At 40.0% G+C, this 21,764-nt stretch overlaps 2 protein-coding genes across 5 annotated transcripts; both read left to right on the top strand.

Moving 5' to 3' along the window:
* Positions 1-5,436: 5,436 nt before the first annotated feature.
* Positions 5,437-8,147, top strand: LOC117561752 (CMRF35-like molecule 9). Of its 3 annotated transcripts, none has more exons than XM_034239345.1 (6): positions 5,437-5,624; positions 5,712-6,032; positions 6,322-6,447; positions 6,538-6,579; positions 6,850-6,928; positions 7,309-8,147. In XM_034239345.1, the coding sequence occupies exons 1-6, from the start codon at positions 5,588-5,590 to the stop codon at positions 7,355-7,357; spliced, it is 654 nt and encodes a 217-aa protein (XP_034095236.1). In that variant the 5' UTR covers positions 5,437-5,587; the 3' UTR covers positions 7,358-8,147. The 3 variants fall into 3 exon arrangements, with proteins under 3 accessions (XP_034095236.1, XP_034095235.1, XP_034095234.1); XM_034239344.1 differs by having other exon boundaries at positions 6,780-6,928; positions 7,312-8,147; XM_034239343.1 differs by having other exon boundaries at positions 6,780-6,928.
* Positions 8,148-9,288: 1,141 nt separating this feature from the next.
* Positions 9,289-12,165, top strand: LOC117561749. Of its 2 annotated transcripts, none has more exons than XM_034239333.1 (5): positions 9,289-9,432; positions 9,533-9,829; positions 10,255-10,275; positions 10,486-10,613; positions 11,520-12,165. In XM_034239333.1, the coding sequence occupies exons 1-5, from the start codon at positions 9,366-9,368 to the stop codon at positions 11,826-11,828; spliced, it is 822 nt and encodes a 273-aa protein (XP_034095224.1). In that variant the 5' UTR covers positions 9,289-9,365; the 3' UTR covers positions 11,829-12,165. The 2 variants fall into 2 exon arrangements, with proteins under 2 accessions (XP_034095224.1, XP_034095223.1); XM_034239332.1 differs by having other exon boundaries at positions 10,459-10,613.
* Positions 12,166-21,764: the final 9,599 nt, after the last annotated feature.

Below are 21,764 nucleotides of genomic sequence, written 5' to 3'. Positions count from 1 at the left end.
ATGGCATTGTGGCCCCCTTCCTCCCCTTGCTCGAAACATGCCTATCTTCAAACTTGACCTTCAGTTTGATCTCCGCTATATGTGTGTAAAGTTTTCGTCCTGCATGTTGTTTCATGGCCACAAAAATATCTCTGCAGACAGACAAAGAAATACAGACACCTGGAAAGGAACTCAAATCAAATTCCGTGGTAGTTCCTTGAGCACTTTTTGCCATGATGACAAACTCATCACTAAAGCAATGTTTCAAACTGCATGGAAAGCACTACTGGACTTACTACATCCTTGTCAGAGAGTACCTTTCTGGAGGTTTGGGATCCTCTGCTTTATACAATTCAACGTAGTGTTGGGGTAAGACCTGCAGAGGGTGCTACAGTACACACAAGCTATGATTCAACATGTCATCTTTGCCTTTCCTTATCTTTCACAACCCCCCTTGACAGCTCATTGACCAGTATTCCTTCAGAAACCTTAAATACCTGGGGGGTATACTACGAAGCAGGATTTTCGCTTAGCCGGCTAAATTCAGGGAAAACTCCGGCTTTCCGGTCCTACGAAGCTGGTTCTCTTTTTAGCAGGCTAGATCTCCATGGTAACTTATGCTTAGCGGCTAACCTGGTCGGGACCAGGTTAGGTTGCAGGCTAAGAGCTCAACTCAGTGAAAGCACTGCCTGCTGACCAATCAGAGCTCAGTGTGCGGAGTTTAAAGCGATCAAGTCATATTACAGGAGAAAGGAAATACAGAAAAGCTGCCGTCGCAGGAAAGACGGCCGGCAAAAATCACCGACTGTGTGAACGTGAACATTAATAGAATATCACCTCCCATCTTCAGAGCAATCTGACTATTATAACATTAGCGTTAAGAACACTTACCACATATCTACCACAACATAAGTAACCGGATCAGAGTAACATTAAGTAGGCCTACAGTCAGACCCGGCGCCAGAACAAATCTAAAGGGAGGGCATATGATTTTCATGGGAGGGCACACAAAACCGTCACGTGCTGCGGGCCTACGGCACAATATATATCAAACGGCATTGCGTAAAGACGCACACTTATCGCAAACATACACAAATAAAGGTCAACGTAGCAACCACTTTGAAACATTGTGTGCGTGGCAGCACAGACACTGCTAAATCACGAGCAAGGCACACTCGTTACGGATGGCAGCTTCCTCATCGCTGCACTCGGAGAGAAATAGTTGAGACGGAGACGTTGAACTGTTTAGCCCGCCTTGGGCATGGTTTATATTCCGATGCACTGCACTCGGACATGCTGTGGAGTGAATCGAGTCACCTCTGAGGGAGTTGGTTGACAGCTAAAAAAGCTATAATATCAACGACAGCTGACACGTAATAACGGCTCCGTGCCAGCTGACCTGCACCAAAGTTCTAATTTCCTTATTTGTTTCCTCGCGTATCTGTCTCTCTCTCCACAAACTCTCACATGAAATGTGTTCTTTTGATGCGGCATGCCTTAGCAGTCCTTTATCAGTCTGTAATGCGTGTTTCCAGTCGCAAAAACCTTTGACAGTAAAAGCCGCATCAGATGAAGACGTATTTACTTTAAACTGTCTACAGGGGAAACAAAAGGCTGCGTCTGCTTTTAACAAATCTTCAAGCCATGGTCTGTTGTTGTACCATGCAGCGGCAAAAGTGCGCTTCTTTCCTGAAAACAATCTCCCTGGATAACGATCCAGCTTCACCTGGTTGGGTTTATTAACCCCAAGATCATCGCTAACTCAGCCCCGGGGTTTGCCGAGGTCAAGCTTGTGACATTAAGGCGTGCTGCTGCAACGGCAGGTGCAGGGTCGCCAGCAGCACCATCGGCTGCAGTTCTTTCATCGCTATTTCGTTTTAATAAATCCTTAGACCTTTTAAGCCAATTTGTTATGTCCATTTTGTAATTCAAACAGAAATGGGAGTCTATAGAATGCACAATAAACAAATCCAGAATAGGCGGCAGAGTGTGACGCTGTGATTGGTCTATATGGGGACGAATCACAAATCACAACAGACACATGCCTTTATTTGACGTAGCATGGCGCCTGCGATTTGTTTTGTTTGTTCTGACATCACATACATCGTAGCATAAAAGTTCACAGTTTATTTATAATTAAAAAAATAAAATATATATTTTTTTTTAATTTTTATAAATAATAAAAAAACGTGTTTATTGGGGGAGGGCAGGAATGTCAAATGGGAGGGCCTGGCCCTCCCACGGCGCCGGGCATGCCTACAGTCCGCGGCATATCACTTCATAATGTATCATATATTTTCTTATCTGAGTCAGCTGAGCCGTATCTGGCCGTGCAACACTCACAGTGTTACATAGGCCTACTGTATGCAGAAGTATTATTTTAAGCAACACATTAAGTTGACGAAACACTCGAGACAAATGTAATTAAAGTCAAATCGTGTTTTAGACGGGGCAGTGATATCATAAACCTGTTAATGTACGCATTCAAACACTTTTTCTTTTGCCAGCTGTATTCACCTTGCAGGTGCAGCTATGTGGCTTTGATCCTGGATAAAGTGTTTCAGTCATGGATGTTTAAAGTTTAACTTCTTCATTTTTGACTAGTATTAAAGTTCACTTTTCATTCAGGAAGTATGACGCTGCGCTGTCAGTACGCTTCTCCATGTTTGTGATTGGTCGAATGCTCCAGATACCACCCCTTTCATGTGAACGCGCACCTAACTAGATAGGAAACGGCTGGCTTGAGCGATCCACTTGATAACCAGCGTCGTAGTACAGTTTAGCGAGAGCGCGTATGTTTTGGATTAGGCCAACCGGCTAACTCAAACATATCCAGGTTAGGTTGAACCACCTTCGTAGTATAGGCCCCTGGTCTTAAAGAGCACATTTAAAACACTAACAAAGATTGTTGTCACCCATTTAATTTTTTCTTTAGGCGCTTTCACACTGCGGTACTTTTCCCACAAAGGTTCATGTGAACTTAGTTCATGTGAACTCTTTTATCGCGTTCACACCAAAAAGAGCCGGTACTAAAATTAGTTCATGTGAACCTTTTTACCCCCTCGAAAGTCCCTGCTAGAGAGCAGGGACTTTCGAGCGGCTCTTTTGTGAGAAAAGAGCTATATTTCTGATTGGCTGGAAGGATTGCAAACCACGCCCCGCAAAACTCCCAAAAAGTTTAGGGGAAGCCGCCATTTTATTATCCTCGCATTAGCATTATTAGCATTAGCATTAGTCCAGCGTAGAAACGCAGAGAGACTAACTTATGGCAACACAAAATAAAACATGGGAGCGGTGGAGATGAGGAGGTGTCGGCGTTCTGGCGATTTACTCGGAAAGCTTCAGTAGAAGCTGCTGGGAGTCCCAGCAGCTTCTACTGAAGCCAGTCCCTAACTCCGGGGACTTCCGGCCGGGGACTCCGGGTGGCAGTATACGCCGTGAAGTGGTTTGCGGCCTGCCAGTAAACCCAAAGCAGAAGAAGAACAAGTGACGTCAGTGGCTTCATTTGCCTAATCCACCCCCAGGGACTTTTTACAGTGTGAACGCGATCTGTATTTAGTTCATGCGAACTAAAGAGTTCACATGAACTAAGTTCACATGAACCTTTGTGGGAAAAGTACCGCAGTGTGAAAGCGCCTTTTGTGATCTCTTTGTGTATTTTTGTTATGTCGGTGTAGGCCTCAATTGTATTGTTGTTCCTTCAGTTTAATTAAGATTATTAATTGCATGTAGTTTATTTTGGAATTTGGAAAGAATAAAATGAAAACATAAAATGAATTGCAGATATTTAGTTTTCATCAGATGCACCAGTGTTTATGCTTACCAGAACTATTAAATTAATTAATTATTAAATTGATGTACTAAAGGCGCTGCTATGTGTAATTGGTTACCTTGAGTCAGAGGGTTAACTGTTGCTTCCAGTTTCCTGTCTTTATGCTAAGCTAACAGGCTTCTGGCTATAGCCTTGCCTACAGTATATTAACTCCCTCACAGGTGGCAGATGTGGAGACATTTTAGAGTGACCTTACAGTTAATGAGTCATTGCGTTTTAATCACCATTAACAAGTGTGTAGCTGAAAGACTAGTGTGTAAACTCATGGATATTCCACTTGTGGGCGAATATATATAAAAAAAAACAAAAAAAGGTTATCTACACAATGGAACTTACAACATCAGGTTAACATTTTCAACAATAGTAACAGTGCGAGCTTGAGGAACATAAAAAAAAAAAAATAACCAAATGAAATAAAATACCTTACAAATTAAGTTGACTTACTCTACTGTACAGAAACTCTTACCATTTTAAGAGTTTCTGTATTGTTTTAGCATGTCCAGGTAAGATTTTTAAGTAGGACATGAAGACAGTTAGGGTTGGATTTCTGTTTTGTATGTATAAAACTATAAAACGGATGACACACATTCTCTTGACATCATCAAAAATGTTTTATTCAATTTCGAGATTGGGTTTATTATAAAGTAATATCATACCAAAAAGTCTGACTACAGGTACTGTCCCAAAAAGGACGACTCAACATTTAAACTGTGGTGAGTTTAGTAACAGAGAGGGTAAACATTTAATCTATACACTTTACAATTACGGAATTAACTGGATTACACCGTGCAAGATTTCCGAGACATCCTTATTTGGAACCAAACATTTTCTGGGTAATAACCATCCATGCGTACAAAGGATGAACAAATCCTTGTGGGCAGAGGTGTCGAAACAACAGAATGACTCTCACTTCTCTCTGACTGTCACGCACCCTCCCTGGAAATGTTGTGACTCTACCTGCATCTGAGCACGTATACCGTTCACAAGACTTGTGCATAGGTCTGAAAAAGTGTGAAGACTACATAAAACAAATGTTCTTAATAATTATATTTTGTTTGTTTAATCTTTACAAAACCAAGGTATAAAATTGACAATTTAAGTTAATTTCAGTCAGATCCATGCTAGCTATTCCAACATGTTCATGCAAGCTAAGCAAGCTTTTGATTAGCCGCATAGACGTGAATGTTAACCTTCTTGTCCACGCTTTTTGAGTGAGCCCTTTCACTTCAATCATTTGATACATCTCTATTATTAAATGTAGCTTACATTTGTGCCAAGGCAACTACAACTATTCAGTACTACCCAATACTCTGAATAGTTAATCAATATATCAATATAAGATATGAAGAAGCAGCGTGCATTATTGTATATCAAGGACATAATATCAGTGATGGACAGTATGTACTTTATTTGAATCTTTCGCATTACATTCACCTTTATTGCTAAATACACATAATTGATAGCGCTTAAAGGAAGTGTTGAAATGCATTGGAGAGAATGGTCCTCTCGCTTTAGTCCATGTTTATCTTCTCTTGGGTTTAGTGTCATGTCTACACCCCCTCGTATGCTCTCTAAACCACAGGAAGTAGGTACACAGTTGAGAGCTTACATACAGTAGATGTAATCTTATTTGCAAAAGGCTGTGCAGTAGTGGAACATGATGAAACATTTAACCACTGCTTAGTCTATATTAAAAATAGATTTAAAATCAATTTCAAGATCCAGGAGAGACCAACCAGAGTAATAGAACTACAGAGCTGACCCTTTTCATTCAGAATGAATACTTTTTATGCCTTGTTTTTTCTTCTACATGGTGAGTGGTTTTATTTAAATCCTCTATTAATGTATCCAAACAACTCAAATATGCTTTAACTCTTGTTGCATGATTTTATTTTGGCAGCTTCTGGGATAGAGGGAGCAGCGATCAATGTAGAGGGATTCGTGGGGGGAGATGTCTCATTCCAGTGTTCTCACAAATTCGCTTCGAAGATAACTAAATACTTCTGCAAGGCTGCATGTAAAGGAATTGAAGATAGACTGGTTACTGTACAGTCTGGTGCAACAGCCGAGTCGGGAAGGATAACTCTGGTGGACTCAGGGGCCGGAGCCTTCTCCGTGACCTTCAGACAACTCCAGCTGTCAGACATGGGGGGATACTGGTGTGGGGTGGAGAGGATCGGTTTTAACACATACACTTCAGTACAGCTTACTGTTAATGAAGGTATGTGCGTTATCTTATCATTCATATCGTTAACATTACACTGATATCTTTTTTTCTTTTTTTTATCTGCATTCATGAACACACATTTGTATTATTATGGATGGCATGTAAGAAAAGGTGTGTTTACTTAATTGCTGTACATTTATGAGGCACTTGTACTTAACTTAAGTATGCCACTTTATTCATAAACTACACCACATCCACTACATTTCAGGAGAGAATATTGTGTGTTTTTTACTCTACATCTGAATCCTGGGGAATAATTATTGCACATCTGTCCCCCATACAGGTGTTACAAATGAGATAAGAACAGTCAAACCTGAACTTTCTCACACATGGACATATGAGAATATGTCCAACTCAACACAGTTAACATCTGTCATGGACTCCAGTAACCCTGCAATACTTTCAGCAGGTTAGAAGAAAACTTCACTTTGACTTCTTACAAATATATATAATATGTTAAAAAAACGTTTTGAAAGAAATATCTCATCTGACCTTACAGCCACCAACAACAGTAATGGAGGAGAACAGAACGTCAGTACAGGTGGGTTTCATTTTGCATGTCTCAGCTGGAGAATGATGCTTGTGCTTTATGCTTTTTTTCTTTCTTAATGTCTTTCATTTTTTGTAAAGCACTTTGAATTGCCTTGTGTTGAAAAGTGCTATATAAATAAACTTGCCTTGCCTTGCCTTGTGGAAATGTAAAGCGCTAAGCCATCTCTCTTGTACTTTTGTGTTTTTTAGGCACCGTTTTGTTTGCTACAGTTGGGACACTAGGCATGCTCACAATTTTGACGCTGGCATTGATCATCAGGAAATGTAGAGAGACTTCAGAACCTCAACCACGAGTTTGCTTCAACTGCACAGACCTCTTCGGTGCAGACAAAAGAAAGGTATGAGAAAACAAACTCAACACGTCAGGATGTCTAATAGCAAAACAACTGTCTTCCTAGAGAAACATGGCAATTGTCTTGACAGTTGGTCAAATAAAGCTGACAACGATCAGGTTTCCTTTCCTGATTTCAGAGGTCAATGTACAACCAGGGGTTTTCCAAAATACTTTCTGCTCCAATACGACAACACAACCCATCTCATACAAGAAAATGGTTAGCTTTTTGCAAGCTTTACAGGAGCTGATGGGTTTCCCCTGCCTTTAGTCTCTAAGCGCACTTGTATAGCATATGTTTTACTGAGAAAAATGTGCACACAGTTCAATTCCCCACAGTATAGTACACAATAAGCTAATTCTTTAAATAACTTTGCCACTTTTCAGCAGGCCAACTGTGAGAACAATGAAATTGTTGAGCCAGGGAAGTCGTTGAAGAACACATCTCAGAGGCTCTCCAGTACTCAGCACCCAAAGATGGATCCACCAACATCTGCTTCCACAGCACCAGACTTTCATACATATGAGAACATTTGCTGCTCCAAAGGCACTGCACATTCAAGATTCTCCCCAGCAAACAACGGAGACGAACAATACGCCAACACTGTGATTTACATCAAACCATTACCACCTTTATCTGGAAGAACTGTCAAGGGCTGTCTTAGAAAACCCACAAGTGAACCTACAGAAACTACAAATGCCAAAGACCAACCTACAGAGAGCTGTACAAGCAATGCACCCACCTGTCAGTCCCACGCAGTCACAGAAGTGAGGCCAGGATCACTTTGGTTTGGGTTGAATTTATCAAAAACAGAGTGAGTTAGTGTGAGTATGATTGGGATTTTAAAGTTTTGACATTAATAGACAACTGAGCTGTACTTTCTAATCTGCTTTAAAAGTGTTAACCCAGATTCATCTTTCAATTAAAACTGGTTCTGTCTTTTTATTATTTCAGAGACAAACAAATCAAAATCATCTTCAGCTTTTTTGTCCATTTGCAGATACTTCAATACAAATAAAAATATTTGATTACAAGGCGTAACCGTGTGAGTTCAACAAGATTCAAATGTTACAGCGGAGACAGTTTATGCACAATCCTAGCACGACAAGTTTATATTTTCTATGATTTCTTTTAACTACTGCCATATTTATGGAGAATTTACATTTTCTTTCAATTACAGGGAACTGAGTAAATGGCTAAGGCTATCTCATTAGCTAGCATTAAGAACGTGGACACTGCAGTTAACTCTGTTTTATATTTATTTCAAAGAAGTTGTAAAAAAAGTAATAAAGAGTATTTTCTATGGTCTTTAGAAAGTAAGATTCTGGGGAATTCTTACATTTTGGCTCTATAGTCCATAGGGCAGTATGATATAATAGTGTTTATTTTCTTGGTTAAAATGTGCATACATCTCCGGTGGATGTTGGTCAATGTAGTGTCTTCAGGTGACAAAAGTAAGCAGGTTTTTATGACTGAAGTTAGACCGTGTGGGATGGAGAGGGCTGATGCGTGGGCTGATAAGTGGGTTAAACTGGTGACTCCTAGTGGTCATATTACCAAAGACACTCTGAATAATGACACTACTCACCAAATTATAATTTCCGGGACATTAATGTTAACATTTTAAACGTTTGTGTGTACTATGGGGCAACATATAAAGGAACAATATTTTATAAAGATGGGAAATGAAAGGATGATGAAGGCTTGCTTTCAGCCAGTGTTATATACTATTTCATATTGTATATAGTTCTGTCTAACCAGCATTTCGACCATCCATTTCAGCTCCTTTATTATGATATATTATTTTATATTATATATTATTATTATTAGACTTCATGATGTTTTTCTTATGTGGGTCATTTGGTTCAGAATAATACATCTTTTAGTCTCCTCCTCCATAATAATAATACAAATAAAACACTCCAAACGCTTGCCTTTCATGGCATTCCTTTTACATATAAGTTGCTTTAATAGCTTCAACCTTGAATTATCTTTCACCTTTCACAACCTTTTAAACATGTTCTCACTAACTCTTCATATCTACATGAACTTGTCAGTGGAATACATAAAAAAAAGCATTTTGTTGTTACACAGAATAATGTTATTAATAGTTCATGTTGAGACGAAACCATAACAGGTGCTAATTTTGATTAAAACATACTTTATATAAAGATTTATCAAATGTAAGGACGTCGAGTACTGCCACTGAATAGAAACGTTGACATTTATTCATTTCTGGGTGCACTTGAGATCTACCCAACCCATCATCCTTTTACATTCATGGGCTGAAGGTTATGTGGTGAAATGTTTTTACATGAAAGAGGAAGAGGTTGACACACATGGACATGAAAGCACCAGACAGAACACACAGATAGTTTTTATTCCAGGTGGCTGTCTCTTTGTGAAGAAGTTGAGCGTGTGGACTGAATGTAAACTGAGAACGATGGGAGCGACGTGGATCTCATGGAGAACAACTACAACCGTGTTCATCACTCTTCTACAAATCAAAGGTGGGCCGCTATGCTTTAGGTATTTCAAAGCTGATTAAATAGTCTTTAAATGAGTCAAAACTTGGTTACGCAGCTAACAATGATTTTGTGTCACTGACAGCTCTGATCAGTGTCCAGACTACAGTTACCGGTGTGGAAGGCCAGACGGTTGAATTCAAATGTGAATATGAAGATGGCCATAAGAGCAAAGTTAAATACTTCCGCAATGACAAAAATATGATCCTGATACAGACAGAAAAAGATGTCCAGTCGGTGATAAATGGACGTTTTTCTCTTTTCGACAACACCACCGGATCCTTCTTCATCGTGAGGCTGGACAAACTCACCTCAAGGGACAGTGGGACGTACAGGTGTGGGGTGGACTCACAGCTGGTCATAGAGCTGAAAGTTTCCCAAGGTACGTCGTGTAGGATTACTGGTGGTCTTCAGCATGCACAACCAAAATTATATTTTCTGGTTAGTGCTTCACAATTATAGATAATCGATAGCTAGCCAGACAAATGTGATATAGTTTCTGTACACCTGGTGATCTGGAATCGTCGGGCCACATACCATAAATGAGAACTAAGTACTGATACCTTTCTCACACAGGTTCCTTTAAAAAAAAAAAAAAAATTTTTTTATATTTCTGTTAAACACACACACACACACACACACACGCACGCACGCACGCACGCACGCACGCACGCACAAACACACACACACACACACACACACACACACACACACACACACACACACACACATACTGTTAGTAAACTTATTATAACTGAATGTAACTACTTTTTTGTTTTCTTTTATATTGCTACCCTTCAACAACAGCCAACTTTCTCACACAACACAGTAAGTAAGATCATAATATATCAGTTACCTCTGTGTCTGTTAATTGTATTTTCTGTATATTAATACTTAATACCAACCATACTACCAAATCACCGTAAAGTGGACAGTGAGTAATGTTTGTGTGTTCATCTGTTCTCATAGTGCGCTATAGCGCTCGTAATGATGTGTGTGTGAATCCTCCAGATAAACCTCAGTGGTTCTCTCCTGCAGAGTTCCACCTGCCGCTGTTTGTGACTGCAGCTATGTGTATGGCAGCGTTGCTGTTTGTATGCCTGTTTACACTTTGTCTTCGCCTGGCTGTTAAACACCAAAGATCCAGCCCACGCCAAAAGAGAGAGGTTTGTCAAAAACTTAAAGGAGCCCTTTTATAAATGTTTGGGTTTCCCTTTTCGGTTTGTTTGCATGTAAATGGTCTACAAAGGCTAAAATCCCAAAGAGTTTCTCTCCCACACACTCTCCCCCCCCCCCCCTGCCTGAAACGCCTCCATTGGACTCCTTTGTTTACTTCTGATACATAGTGACATCATTATGTAGTTAGTAGAGACATCACTATGTAACACTTCGATTCTATAGGCTAATGCTCCGACACATTGTACGTGATAGGCTAAGGGGCGGGACATCTCTGAGCGGTTGACCAATCACAACAGAGCCAGCTAACCAATCAGAGCAGAAGACTGGGCTCTGGTTTCAGACAGAGGGTGAAAATAAGTGCTGCAGTAAGAGAAAAATAAAGACCTATTTGAACATGAAAGCATGTGAACATGTCACAGTAGAGGTGCTAAAAACAAATATGAAACCTAAACATGAGCATAATAATGGCCCACACTCATATCAAGACTACAGGGGTGACTATGGGCCGGCCCACCACTGTTGTTCAGACTTTAATCAACTAGCGGATGGATTGCAAACATTATGGTACAGACATTCATGTTCCCATTAGGATGAATTAATATAAAAATGTTTGTTTAGTGCCTATATTAAAAACGTATTGTTAATGTAAGCAATTTAGCAGATTTCACCTGTTGATAATCAATTATAAACTTTATACCTGCTGAACATTAACCATATTAACCATATCATTGTGGGATTATTTACATTATCTTAAAACAACATTGTGTCCGGGTACAGGCTCCCAGAGTTGCTAGCATGGCAAAGTAACACATTGTCCAGTAAAGCCAACACATTGAATTTAGAGTATAATACAACCAAGAAGCAGTTCTCTGAGGTTTCTGTTCATCCCACAGGAGTCATCTGACTACGAGACAATGACGCCTGGTGTAAGAACTGACTCGGATGCCCGCTGCAGCTTTTCTACACCAGGCTTGGATGATCTTTCAGCTCTACCACCGCCATCACCTGACCTCTGCTCCCATTTCACATCAAGGAATCGCGAGTCCACTGTCACTCTCGGCCTCTGTGATTATGTGGATGTTGATGTACCAAAGCCCATCTGCCAGTACCAAGATCTGGATCTCAGTCGGTTAGAGGATCACGTCTATCACAGCCTTCATGGAAACAGCCATCCTAAAGATGGACCTGTGATTAACTCTTGATACTGTTGAAGGATAATTCAAGGTTAATGAAAACAAACTGAAAGTTACTTTTTATTAACTTTTGTGTTGTTGTTGTTGTTGTTGTTGTTGTTGTTGTTGTTGTTGCTGTCTTTCCTGAACTTGCAGAGATATGTGATATGATTACTGATAAGTATGATAGCCAAACGGCAACAGTAAGGCTGTTGTAAACCAAAATGATCAGCCATTGTGTATAGATGAAAGAAAGAGTTGAAGTGACAAAAATAAAAGAACGCAGGTCTCTAAACAGAAAATGTGTTAGGTGGCAGCCAAATAAGTTGTTGTCTTGTCACTGACATGAGAATAATCAGGAGAACAGCAAGACAAAAATACGATGATCACCGCTACACTTCTTACAGCCAATGGGGATAAAGAAACAGACAGCAGGACTACCAGCCGCTTCAGCTTTTCTACCGCTTAGCACCAGGACACCAGAAGAGATAACTCAGATCCACCCTGAAGGCCTATTCTTCTCCACTCTTAGCTTCAATAAACACACAGACTGCAGCACCTCGAACCGCATTCCATACATATGCAAATATGACACATAAAGCAACATATCAAACAACAGTCCATTACAATCTTTAAACTCCGTGCTGATCACTGTTAAGTTCACTATTATACACTCTAAGAGTTATCAAATCCAGCGCAGGTTGTTGAAAGGTTCAGATGTTTTTTTTGCTAACTTTTATGCAAGACAGATAATATAGGAATAATGTTAATTCCTCCGAAAAATTATGTGTTTAAGTAATGCAGCATCTTCATTAGATAATCAATTGTATCAATACATAGAATGTATTTTTTGTATACTTTCTGGGAATGTTTGTTTGTGGTTGACTTAAGAGTTGGTAAAGCTGTGAAACATATTCAAACACACCTCCCACATAGAACACACACACACACACACACACACACACACACACACACACACACACACACACACACACACACACACACACACACACACACACACACACACTGAAACTGAAACTGAGAAGGTGATGTGAAAAAAGGAACTGCCGGTGGGAAAGCCTCACACTCACACCTATAGCTCTTACATAACACAACACACTTTATGATGAACCTCAGTACTTCCTGGTTCAAATGAGGCTCCAGTTGTGTTTCTTGAAGATAATTAAAGGGGTATTGGACTCCAATTATTCTACTATCAGTCATAATAATGGGGTGTAGGATCTAATGAGTGTTGTGCATTAGAACATGCCTCTGCAGTGATTATAATTGATAATTCAGGGATGATCCATCAGCACAGGGAAAACGTCCGCAGCCCCAGTGGTGGGCTTAGAGACCAACACATCGGTGAGGACGTCCATCTGCGCTACTCCACAGAATGTATTCCCAAATATATCCCTACATGTCCAAAACTTGCCAGAGAATCAGCACATAGGCCTATCAAAGTGTTCTATCACAGTGATCCAGTGATAAGGAATAAGTACATCACAAACACCTTAACACATCATGTTTTTCACAATGAGCCAATTGTGAAAATGTTTGTTTAATATAAAGAATGTACATGTAGAATACACTAAAGTTACATCATCTTAAAGTGAGGTCTGCATGGATTTAATATTCTCTGAAAAATAGCTTTGACATTTGTATTAGTTAGTTGAAAGCAATAATATAAAAAAATATAATTGTGTTCAACATAATAGTATTGCTTTCAACTAACTAAATACCAATATGTGTAAGGCTGCTGTTTACAACATGCATTTAAAGGTCCCATGTCATGCTTTTCCGGTTATTTCCCGTCCCCTTGTGTGTTATGAAGGTTTTTCTGCATGTAAACGGTCTGCAAAGTCACAAACCCTCAAAGTACACCCTGTAGCGCAGGCATCGTCAAACTACGGACTCTGGTCCGGATCCGGACCGAACCACCACTGTCTCCGGACTCTGAGCAAATTATACTTTTCATATGTATTATCTCTCTGTATTATATGTGAGACATCGCCACAACTTATTCGCAACGAGTCAAAATTCTCCGCTATGTCCACTGCAAACAGCGCTCTGCATGTCTGACTGTTCCACTGTGTTCCACCTGTGTGTGTCAACGCTTTGGTCCAATCACATTCAGCATCCAGTCAGCGTTTTTTTCCCCCCAAACAATCTGCGAATCAGAGGCACAGTAGGGCGGGTCTTCGCGGACTGCGGGTGGGAAAAATGTGTGTGTCTCTTTCAACCTGTCTAAGTCAGAGCGAGAATTAAAAACAAAAACATTCAGAGCGAGAGTTAACAGCTCATCTAGTTCCATCTGTACTGTAGCTAGTAGCCTAGTTTCACCTACGGGGGTGGCAACTGACACCCTAAAAATAGGCCTTGCCACCCCAGCTGCCACCCCAGTTGGCAGCTTTGTTTTGAAAGAAAAGTTGTGGCTCATCGGACATTTATGAGAGAAAGTCTCTAATGTCCGAGTGCAAGTGAATGCAACACAAGATGCACGTCATGTAACCCCTCCCCCGGTCCTGGCGCGAGCGTGGACATACGATTGGCGGCGATTTCATTTTGAACTGGACGGCGCAAAACGAGAAGCATTCGGACCCAAGCACTGAAGGAATGAGGTATTTGCGGTCTACACTGACAGAGAAGAGACTGTCAGTGTGGCTGTACTGAGCATTGAATCAAAACGCACTAAAGCTGTTGATCTTAATACGTTTGTGAGGCGTTTCGCTGAACAAAATGGTAATCGCCGCATTCAGCTGTAATAGACATGTCAACTTGATGCTCTGCTCACGGATGAGCATACACAACTATTAAGATGACCTTACGTGTGTAAATATATTTTTTTCTTTGAGGGGGTCTGCCCCCAAAAAACTGTTTTAAATCCTGAGAAAGTCAAATAAGACGGTGTGTAAAACTACACTGCCCAGCCAAAAAAAAGTAACCACTTTGATGTAACTAGGCCAGTAGGTAAGGACTTTCCACTGGATAATAACTGCAGTATAAAAGAATGCATGACTGAAGTGATGGAGACCATGTTGAAGGCAAACAAAAAGAGGAAATAACAGGTCAAATCAAGCAAATCCCCCTCTCAGATTCCACAGCAACCAGAAGAACATACATACTGGCTGGTGATTTGATTCATCAGCTTTGTGATGGAATAAAAAATGCACAGTGCATTTCCTTAGCTGTGGGTGAGTCCACTGACACCACTGACAATGCTCAGTTGCTGGTGTTTGTGAGTTTTTATGATGAGGCAAAGGGGGAGTTTGTTGAAGATGTGTTGGGCCTGACGAACCTCAGTGGACACACAAGGGGGAATACATTTATAAAGCACTAATGGGAATGCTGAATGAAAGAGGGTGCAGCTGCCTTTATTCATAACTGTGCAGCTCTTACACTGCGACTCTGAGGGATCAAGCACAGACACAATAACAATGAAAACTGCTGCATACAGATTATTTTTGTTTTTGCAACCTCGTGTTAAGAATCTTGTTGCAATTGTTTAAAAGTTTGAATGACCGTAATAAACGGACCTGTCTTATTGAAACATTTTTTTTGGACCTTTAAGATTTGTATTTGAGTACCCCTGCTGTAGCGGGTAAAACTCTAACACAGAAAAGACCGGTCTATGCTGCCCCAACGCTTCGCTGGAGATGTATCTTTTTCTTCCTGGATCGTAGTGACGTAAGGGTCTAAGTGACGTAACGGCTAAGCGGATTGGTCTAAATGGACCAATCCGCGAACTTCCTCACACACACTCATGTAAAGGAGGGGGATGGGTAATAATTCATGGAGAGGGAAAGGGTTCTTTTAAATCAGGTAGAGAGCAAAACTGGGTAATCAAGGAGCCAACTACTACGTTTAAGATTTTAACACAATCATTTATTCAGAACATAAGACTTTACTAAGAAAACTAAAATCAGAGCTGTCTAAAATATAATCTCAGTAAAAAGATAGTCTAAAGCTATTTTAAAATACAATTAAAACAATACAAAGAATTCAAATGTTAAAAGTATTTTCTCAAAACCAGAGTCTTTCCAGGGCTGTAAAGGTGCTCCGTCGACACTCTCTTAATCCCTTGGTTGCGTGTGCCTCTGCTCCTGCTGCGTTCTGCCTCTGCTATCTCCTTCAGTTTCTCCCGGTCTCAGTCTGTCCTCTGCTGCTCTTCTCCTTCCATTTATAGGCAGGGCTGTTGGTGTAAATTGGCTCCAGGTGTGGTCACTCATTGTCAATCAGCATGGCTTGCCATGCTGATTGACAATGATTGACCAATCCAAACATTGGACAAATTGGACAAAGATTGACCAATCCAAACATTTCAAAAATAAAAGCATGCAGCAGGAAGTTAAAACCAGTTAAAAAGGCAAACACATTTCAGAGTAAAATCACACAATAAAAACGTATAAAACACACACTTAAAACCAATCATTAAAATACATTGCCATGTGACACTCACTCAGCCTCATCTTTTCTCAGCCGGAGCTCCGCGGACACACACACAAACTCACAGCCAGGCTACGAGTGTGTGTGTGTGTGTGTGTGTGTGTGTGTGTGTGTGCTCAGGCTGAGTTCAGGCTGAGTTTCGCGGTGTCTCGCTGTCTCGCAGACCCCACGCAGCAACCAGGAAATGACACCAGTAATCCAGCTCACACTGTCCGCTCCTCGAGCCCTATGCTCGAGCCTCAAATGACGGAGCAGCGAGCCCCGCAACGTCCCGCCAACACGGCACCCAGGCCCCACACAGCATTCTCATCTGTTTGTCATTACTGGTGTCATTTTCTGGTTGCTAACGCCATTGTAACACATAAACACTGATGTTCCGCTGTAACGGTGGTTGACTCATCAGAACAGAGTGGGCGAGCTGACCAATCAGAGCACAGTGGGCTCATAGTATCATACTATACAGAGATGCTGTATGAGAAACCAATGTGAGTTTGGAACATTGAACAATGTAAATCTATTCTACGTAGACCTCAACAATGGAATTATGATCAGTATAATGGCCATGACATGGGAGTGTTTAGTAGGTGGATTTCTAACTTCACTTCCTGTTTTGTCTGATACAGTATAACGCTTTATATTTTACCATAACTTGACATAGGAGGACACAGTCAAACAGTGTACATTAAAGACTGTTACATGTGTGATGTCCTACTCTAAAATGTTTTAATGTTTACTTTAATAAAATGTATTATGTCAACAGGTTCCACATAACTGTATTAAGTTAGTATTAATAGTATAAAGTTGAACCTATTCTTTTGTATTTAAACTTAATAATATCATTGCTTTCAACTAACCCTTACATAATACACTTATTTAAGTCAACGGTTGACATTTTTTTCAGCATAATAAAACACATTATAATGTTCATACAGGTTTTTTACTGTAAATGGACAAGGTACATAAGCACGTTTTGAATAACCCATTAGGATGTTATCCTTCCTATGGAAATATTACACATAATCAGGTAGATCACTAAAATACCTTCAGTTCAGAATGGATATTAATAGCTTGTATTTTAATATTGTGTATCCAAAGATAAGAGGGCCATTGTGCAGTTGTTCTGTGAAGCACAACCCTATTTGTTTTTACGTGAGAGGAAGAGATCATGCGATGCAGCAGGTACATGAGCCTGCACTCTCACATCAATATCTATCCAACCATCTTTCTATCTTTCTCTCCTCCCTCCTTTTCTGTTTCTCTCTCTGAATACAAAAACTACAACCTCATTTTGAAATGCAAATGTTTCACGTCAGCTTCTCTAAGAGGCACATTCATATTTCAGAGAGACAGTACATCACTGATGTCATGACACTTCTTTTTTATAAATGTACCGTTAATATTTGAGCTTGGTTTTAAACTATATTTAGGTGGAAAAAGCAGGACTGACATGATGAGGATATCACTGACATGTATCATTGTCTTAATGACAGGTAAATATATTTTTCTGTTCTTCTTTGATGAATATGCAACATGTTTGGTAACAACCAGTCTACTGTTTGATGATGAAATAACTTTATTTTCTATTGTCTGGTCTTTTAAAATAAGAAGAAAATCATGCACCAAGCAAACTAAAAAACAGACATGGAAAGTACATAAGTAAAATGTTGAGGGTATTGTACTTTACTTGAGGATTTGTATATTTTCTACAACTTCTACTTCTGGAGCATATTTCAGAGGAAAATGCACTATTTACTTTCAAATGTCTTTGATTTACTCTTATGACCTTTTTATTACCTTGCAGTCTATGCATCTATTGACAAAGCAAATGGCCTACCAAAACCCACGCCTGAGCTAGAAGGTTGGTAATGTGCGCGCTGCCTTGTTGTCAATTTAAAAACCTTTTGCTTATGCCATTGATTGTGGCTGCCACTGCTATGGGGCTTATATTGTTTGCACCTGTGTTTGGGACCTTGATGTGTTTTTATTTAGCTGTTTAAGTGGCAGTTTATTTGTATTCATGTAGCGTAATGCCTAGTGTACACTCACTGGTTAATTCTTGTTACTCTACTCGGGAATGCATATTTTGATTATTTTTAAGGTGTAAGCCCCAGGCCTCCTCAAAATAAACAGATCTACATAAAATATATGCACATGGTTCTATTTCCAGTGATCAGCATCTCATCACAACCCTAAGTATTTTACACATTCCATTACTTGTTTCTTCGTAAACTTTTTAACAAGTGATTTTTATTCTGCGCAAAATGTATTTTAAGTACGCTCATTTGTACTTTTACTTGAGTACGATACTCTTGTAGATCTATTCTTTTGACCTCTGCTCTACACGCTACACTCTTTGATTTAAGTTGTTCAGGGCTTCATCTCCACTTATAGGATTTGTTTTGCTGTTTCAAATAAGGGACATATAATTAAACAAGCACTGACCACAGGTGTCCATTTGCTAATAAACAGTACCTGCAAACAAATGCTGAAACAATGTTTGCCTTTATGCATGAATCTTGAACACAAATAAACTCTTCTGACAGTATGTATTATTAAACAGCTTCAACTGTTGTCTTTCAGTTCCAGACATAATTGGCATTGTGGTGGGCTGTCTTGCCTTACTGACACTTGTGCTCGTGCTTGTGCTGATACTGTGCAGACACAAACTCCCCTGGACAAAAGGTGAGGGGCAGAAATGTAGCATAAGAAACACGCCATAATCTTTATGAATTTGTGGTTAAATATACATTATTCTTATCATATATTCTGTGTTTATTATTGAAAAATTATTGTGGGTGAAGTAATGTATTAATTAATATATTTACTAACAAAACAGATCATGTGATTTCAATGCTGAATAACAGAGGTAAATGGGCAAACAAATATCTTGTTATTTACATCAATTCAAATTGTCTCTTTTCTCAGCGTGTTGTGCTGCGGGGGGATCATCAGAGCAAAGGACAACTGCTGAACATAACAGAGAAGTGTGTGTGTGTGTGTGTGTGTGTGTGTGTGTGTGTGTGTGTGTGTGTGTGTGTGTATGTATGTGTGTGTGTGTTTTTGTATTCATGAGTTTTTATATAAGTATGATCTGCATCTATCACACTGCTCCCCTTCATCTTCTGCAGGGACTTCATGAAGAACGACAGTATGAGGAAATACAGATGCCGAACCAGCAGGCAAGCTCAGGAAATGCCCTGACCTCCGGCTATGCCACCGCTCACCCTCCGGAAGACTCTCTCCACTATGCAAGTGTACATTTTCAGGCGGATTCTGACTTGGCATTGACAGACAAGAATACTGACACAAATAAGAACGTCTCCTTGGCCAGCGACTACTCCTCTATAAGTCCATCTCAGGGTCTCACTCATTCTCCTCCATTGGCAGAGCAGAATGTTTACTCTACAGTCTCCAAGTCTAAGCAATGATGAGGCAGACTTCCACCCGTTACTGTTAAAGGGACATTTCACCCCAAAAACTAAATATATATATCGGTTTCCCAATAGGCTACCTGTATTGCCATTTATCAATCAACACTTGGTTTGGTTTTGGAGGACACCATTACATCTCCCTCTGTCGTGAGCACCAGCCTCTCGCCATAATGCACGCATGGTGAAACAGTACAACGGTAATAGTTCCCAAATAAACGTTATTCAAAGGAAGGCAGACACCTCTATTGCCGATTACTCCACCACACATCAATAAAAACATTGAGACGGTTAAATAGCACAACCGGATCTTTTTATTCTTATTTTGGGATGAGCTGTTCCTTTAACTCTGCTGCTAGAGGCAGCCTGCTGTGAGAGATTTGCATTTGTGTTGTTACACTCTACAACCAGAACATAGCTGGCAGCCTTTTTGAGAGATGGACTGTATCATCTGTTACAAAATAGAGATTAGCATCCCTCATGGCTTTGTAGTCATTTAATGAAACATATACTGTATATGTGAATATTCATTTTAGTATGCTCTGAATGCTACTGATGATTAAAATTATGCTTGAGAATACTGTTTGTTTCTGGTCATTTCACTCATTTTCTTTATTACATTTGTCATTTCCAAACCTATTCAAGCAACTTCCAAATCAACACTTCGGCCCCAGCTAAAATGCAGTACCCACCAACCTGTTGTGTGTGATTATTATAATTTTTTTGAAAGGCGCTATAACATTTGAAACTATTATTATTATTATTATTATTATACACTTGCCATTGTTGTGTGAACAACTCAGTTGCAACTATTTGCACTCAGAAACATCTTTACAATAACAAAAGTGCCATTTAAAAAAAGGTATTTAAAGGAAAAAAAATAACAGGCCTTTTTTTTTGTACTTATAGCCAAAGCGCCATACAAACAAAAACAAAACACAAAACAACAGAAGTTTAACCAGAACACGTTTTTTAAACAGTGGCGTTTTGTGGCACTGTTGACCTCCCATGATATCAACATTACTTTAACTTGTTTTGCAGCGCCCTCTTCTGGTTGAGCAGGAGATCAGCAGGTGATTGTCTTATGTTTCTCTATTGGTGTTCATGGGGATTCTTTAAAATTGACTGATACTTAGTTACTCTACTTGTCTAACCGAGACTGACGCTGCAAATGAAAGTCTATAGATTATTGAAAAAAAGTGTTCATTTTGTCCTAAATCACTTACATTGAAAGTGCATTTAAAATACAAACGGCCAAAATGAATAGGACACATCAGTGGCATAACAAGGTTGTGATTGGCCCCGGAGCAAATATTGCCCCAAACATAAGCCTACGCTGATGCGCTCACACACGTACGGACACACACAACCACTCATAAGCGCCACATGTAGGATACCAACCACAGCCTGCCCTGGCCTCAGACCACCACAGCCTGACAACGGCACAGCAAACTAATCACACAATCACTTTACAGAATTAATTGAGATTTGGAGGACGATGTATGAAAACAAAAAAAAATCTAATTTCGTCAGTTTAGCCATTACATCTCCTTGTTATCTCTTGTCCTTTCTCTTTTGAGCGCTGCTCTTGTGCTTTGGTTTGCTGTACATTATAAATGCAAGCTATTACATGTTTTATAATGCTGCCAAACTTGCTGCTGCTAGCTACAGTAGGCCTACCTATAACTTTGAGGTTGATTAAACGGTTCGCTCGTCAGGCAAGGTATCACATGACATGAAAGGGAGCAAGGTCATTGGACAGACAAATTACAAATTATGTAGGTTGCTTGGTTACTTTGAAGACTGCGTGAACTGGTCAATGCCATTGACCCCCCCCCCCCCAAAAAAAAGGTACAGTATAGGCCCCTGGCCGGCTCTGGGCCCCGGTGCGTTGCACCGGCTGCATCGTCGATAGTTACGCCACTGGGACACATTATTACAGCAAGCAAAACCTGATTCAGTGATGAAATGGGTTAATATGGCTTATTTTTGATAAAGCACAAATAAGTGAATTCATTCGCAAAACAGATGTGGTATTCTTGAATTTAATAACAACTGTTTGATTTCCTTGAGTGCACAATGGAGAGGTTTT

This window comes from Gymnodraco acuticeps, unplaced genomic scaffold, assembly GCF_902827175.1.
Source record: "Gymnodraco acuticeps unplaced genomic scaffold, fGymAcu1.1, whole genome shotgun sequence".
Taxonomy (NCBI): Eukaryota; Metazoa; Chordata; class Actinopteri; order Perciformes; family Bathydraconidae; genus Gymnodraco; species Gymnodraco acuticeps.
The sequence above is the reverse complement of the archived record's forward strand: the minus strand, read 5'-3'. Positions and strand labels throughout refer to the sequence as shown.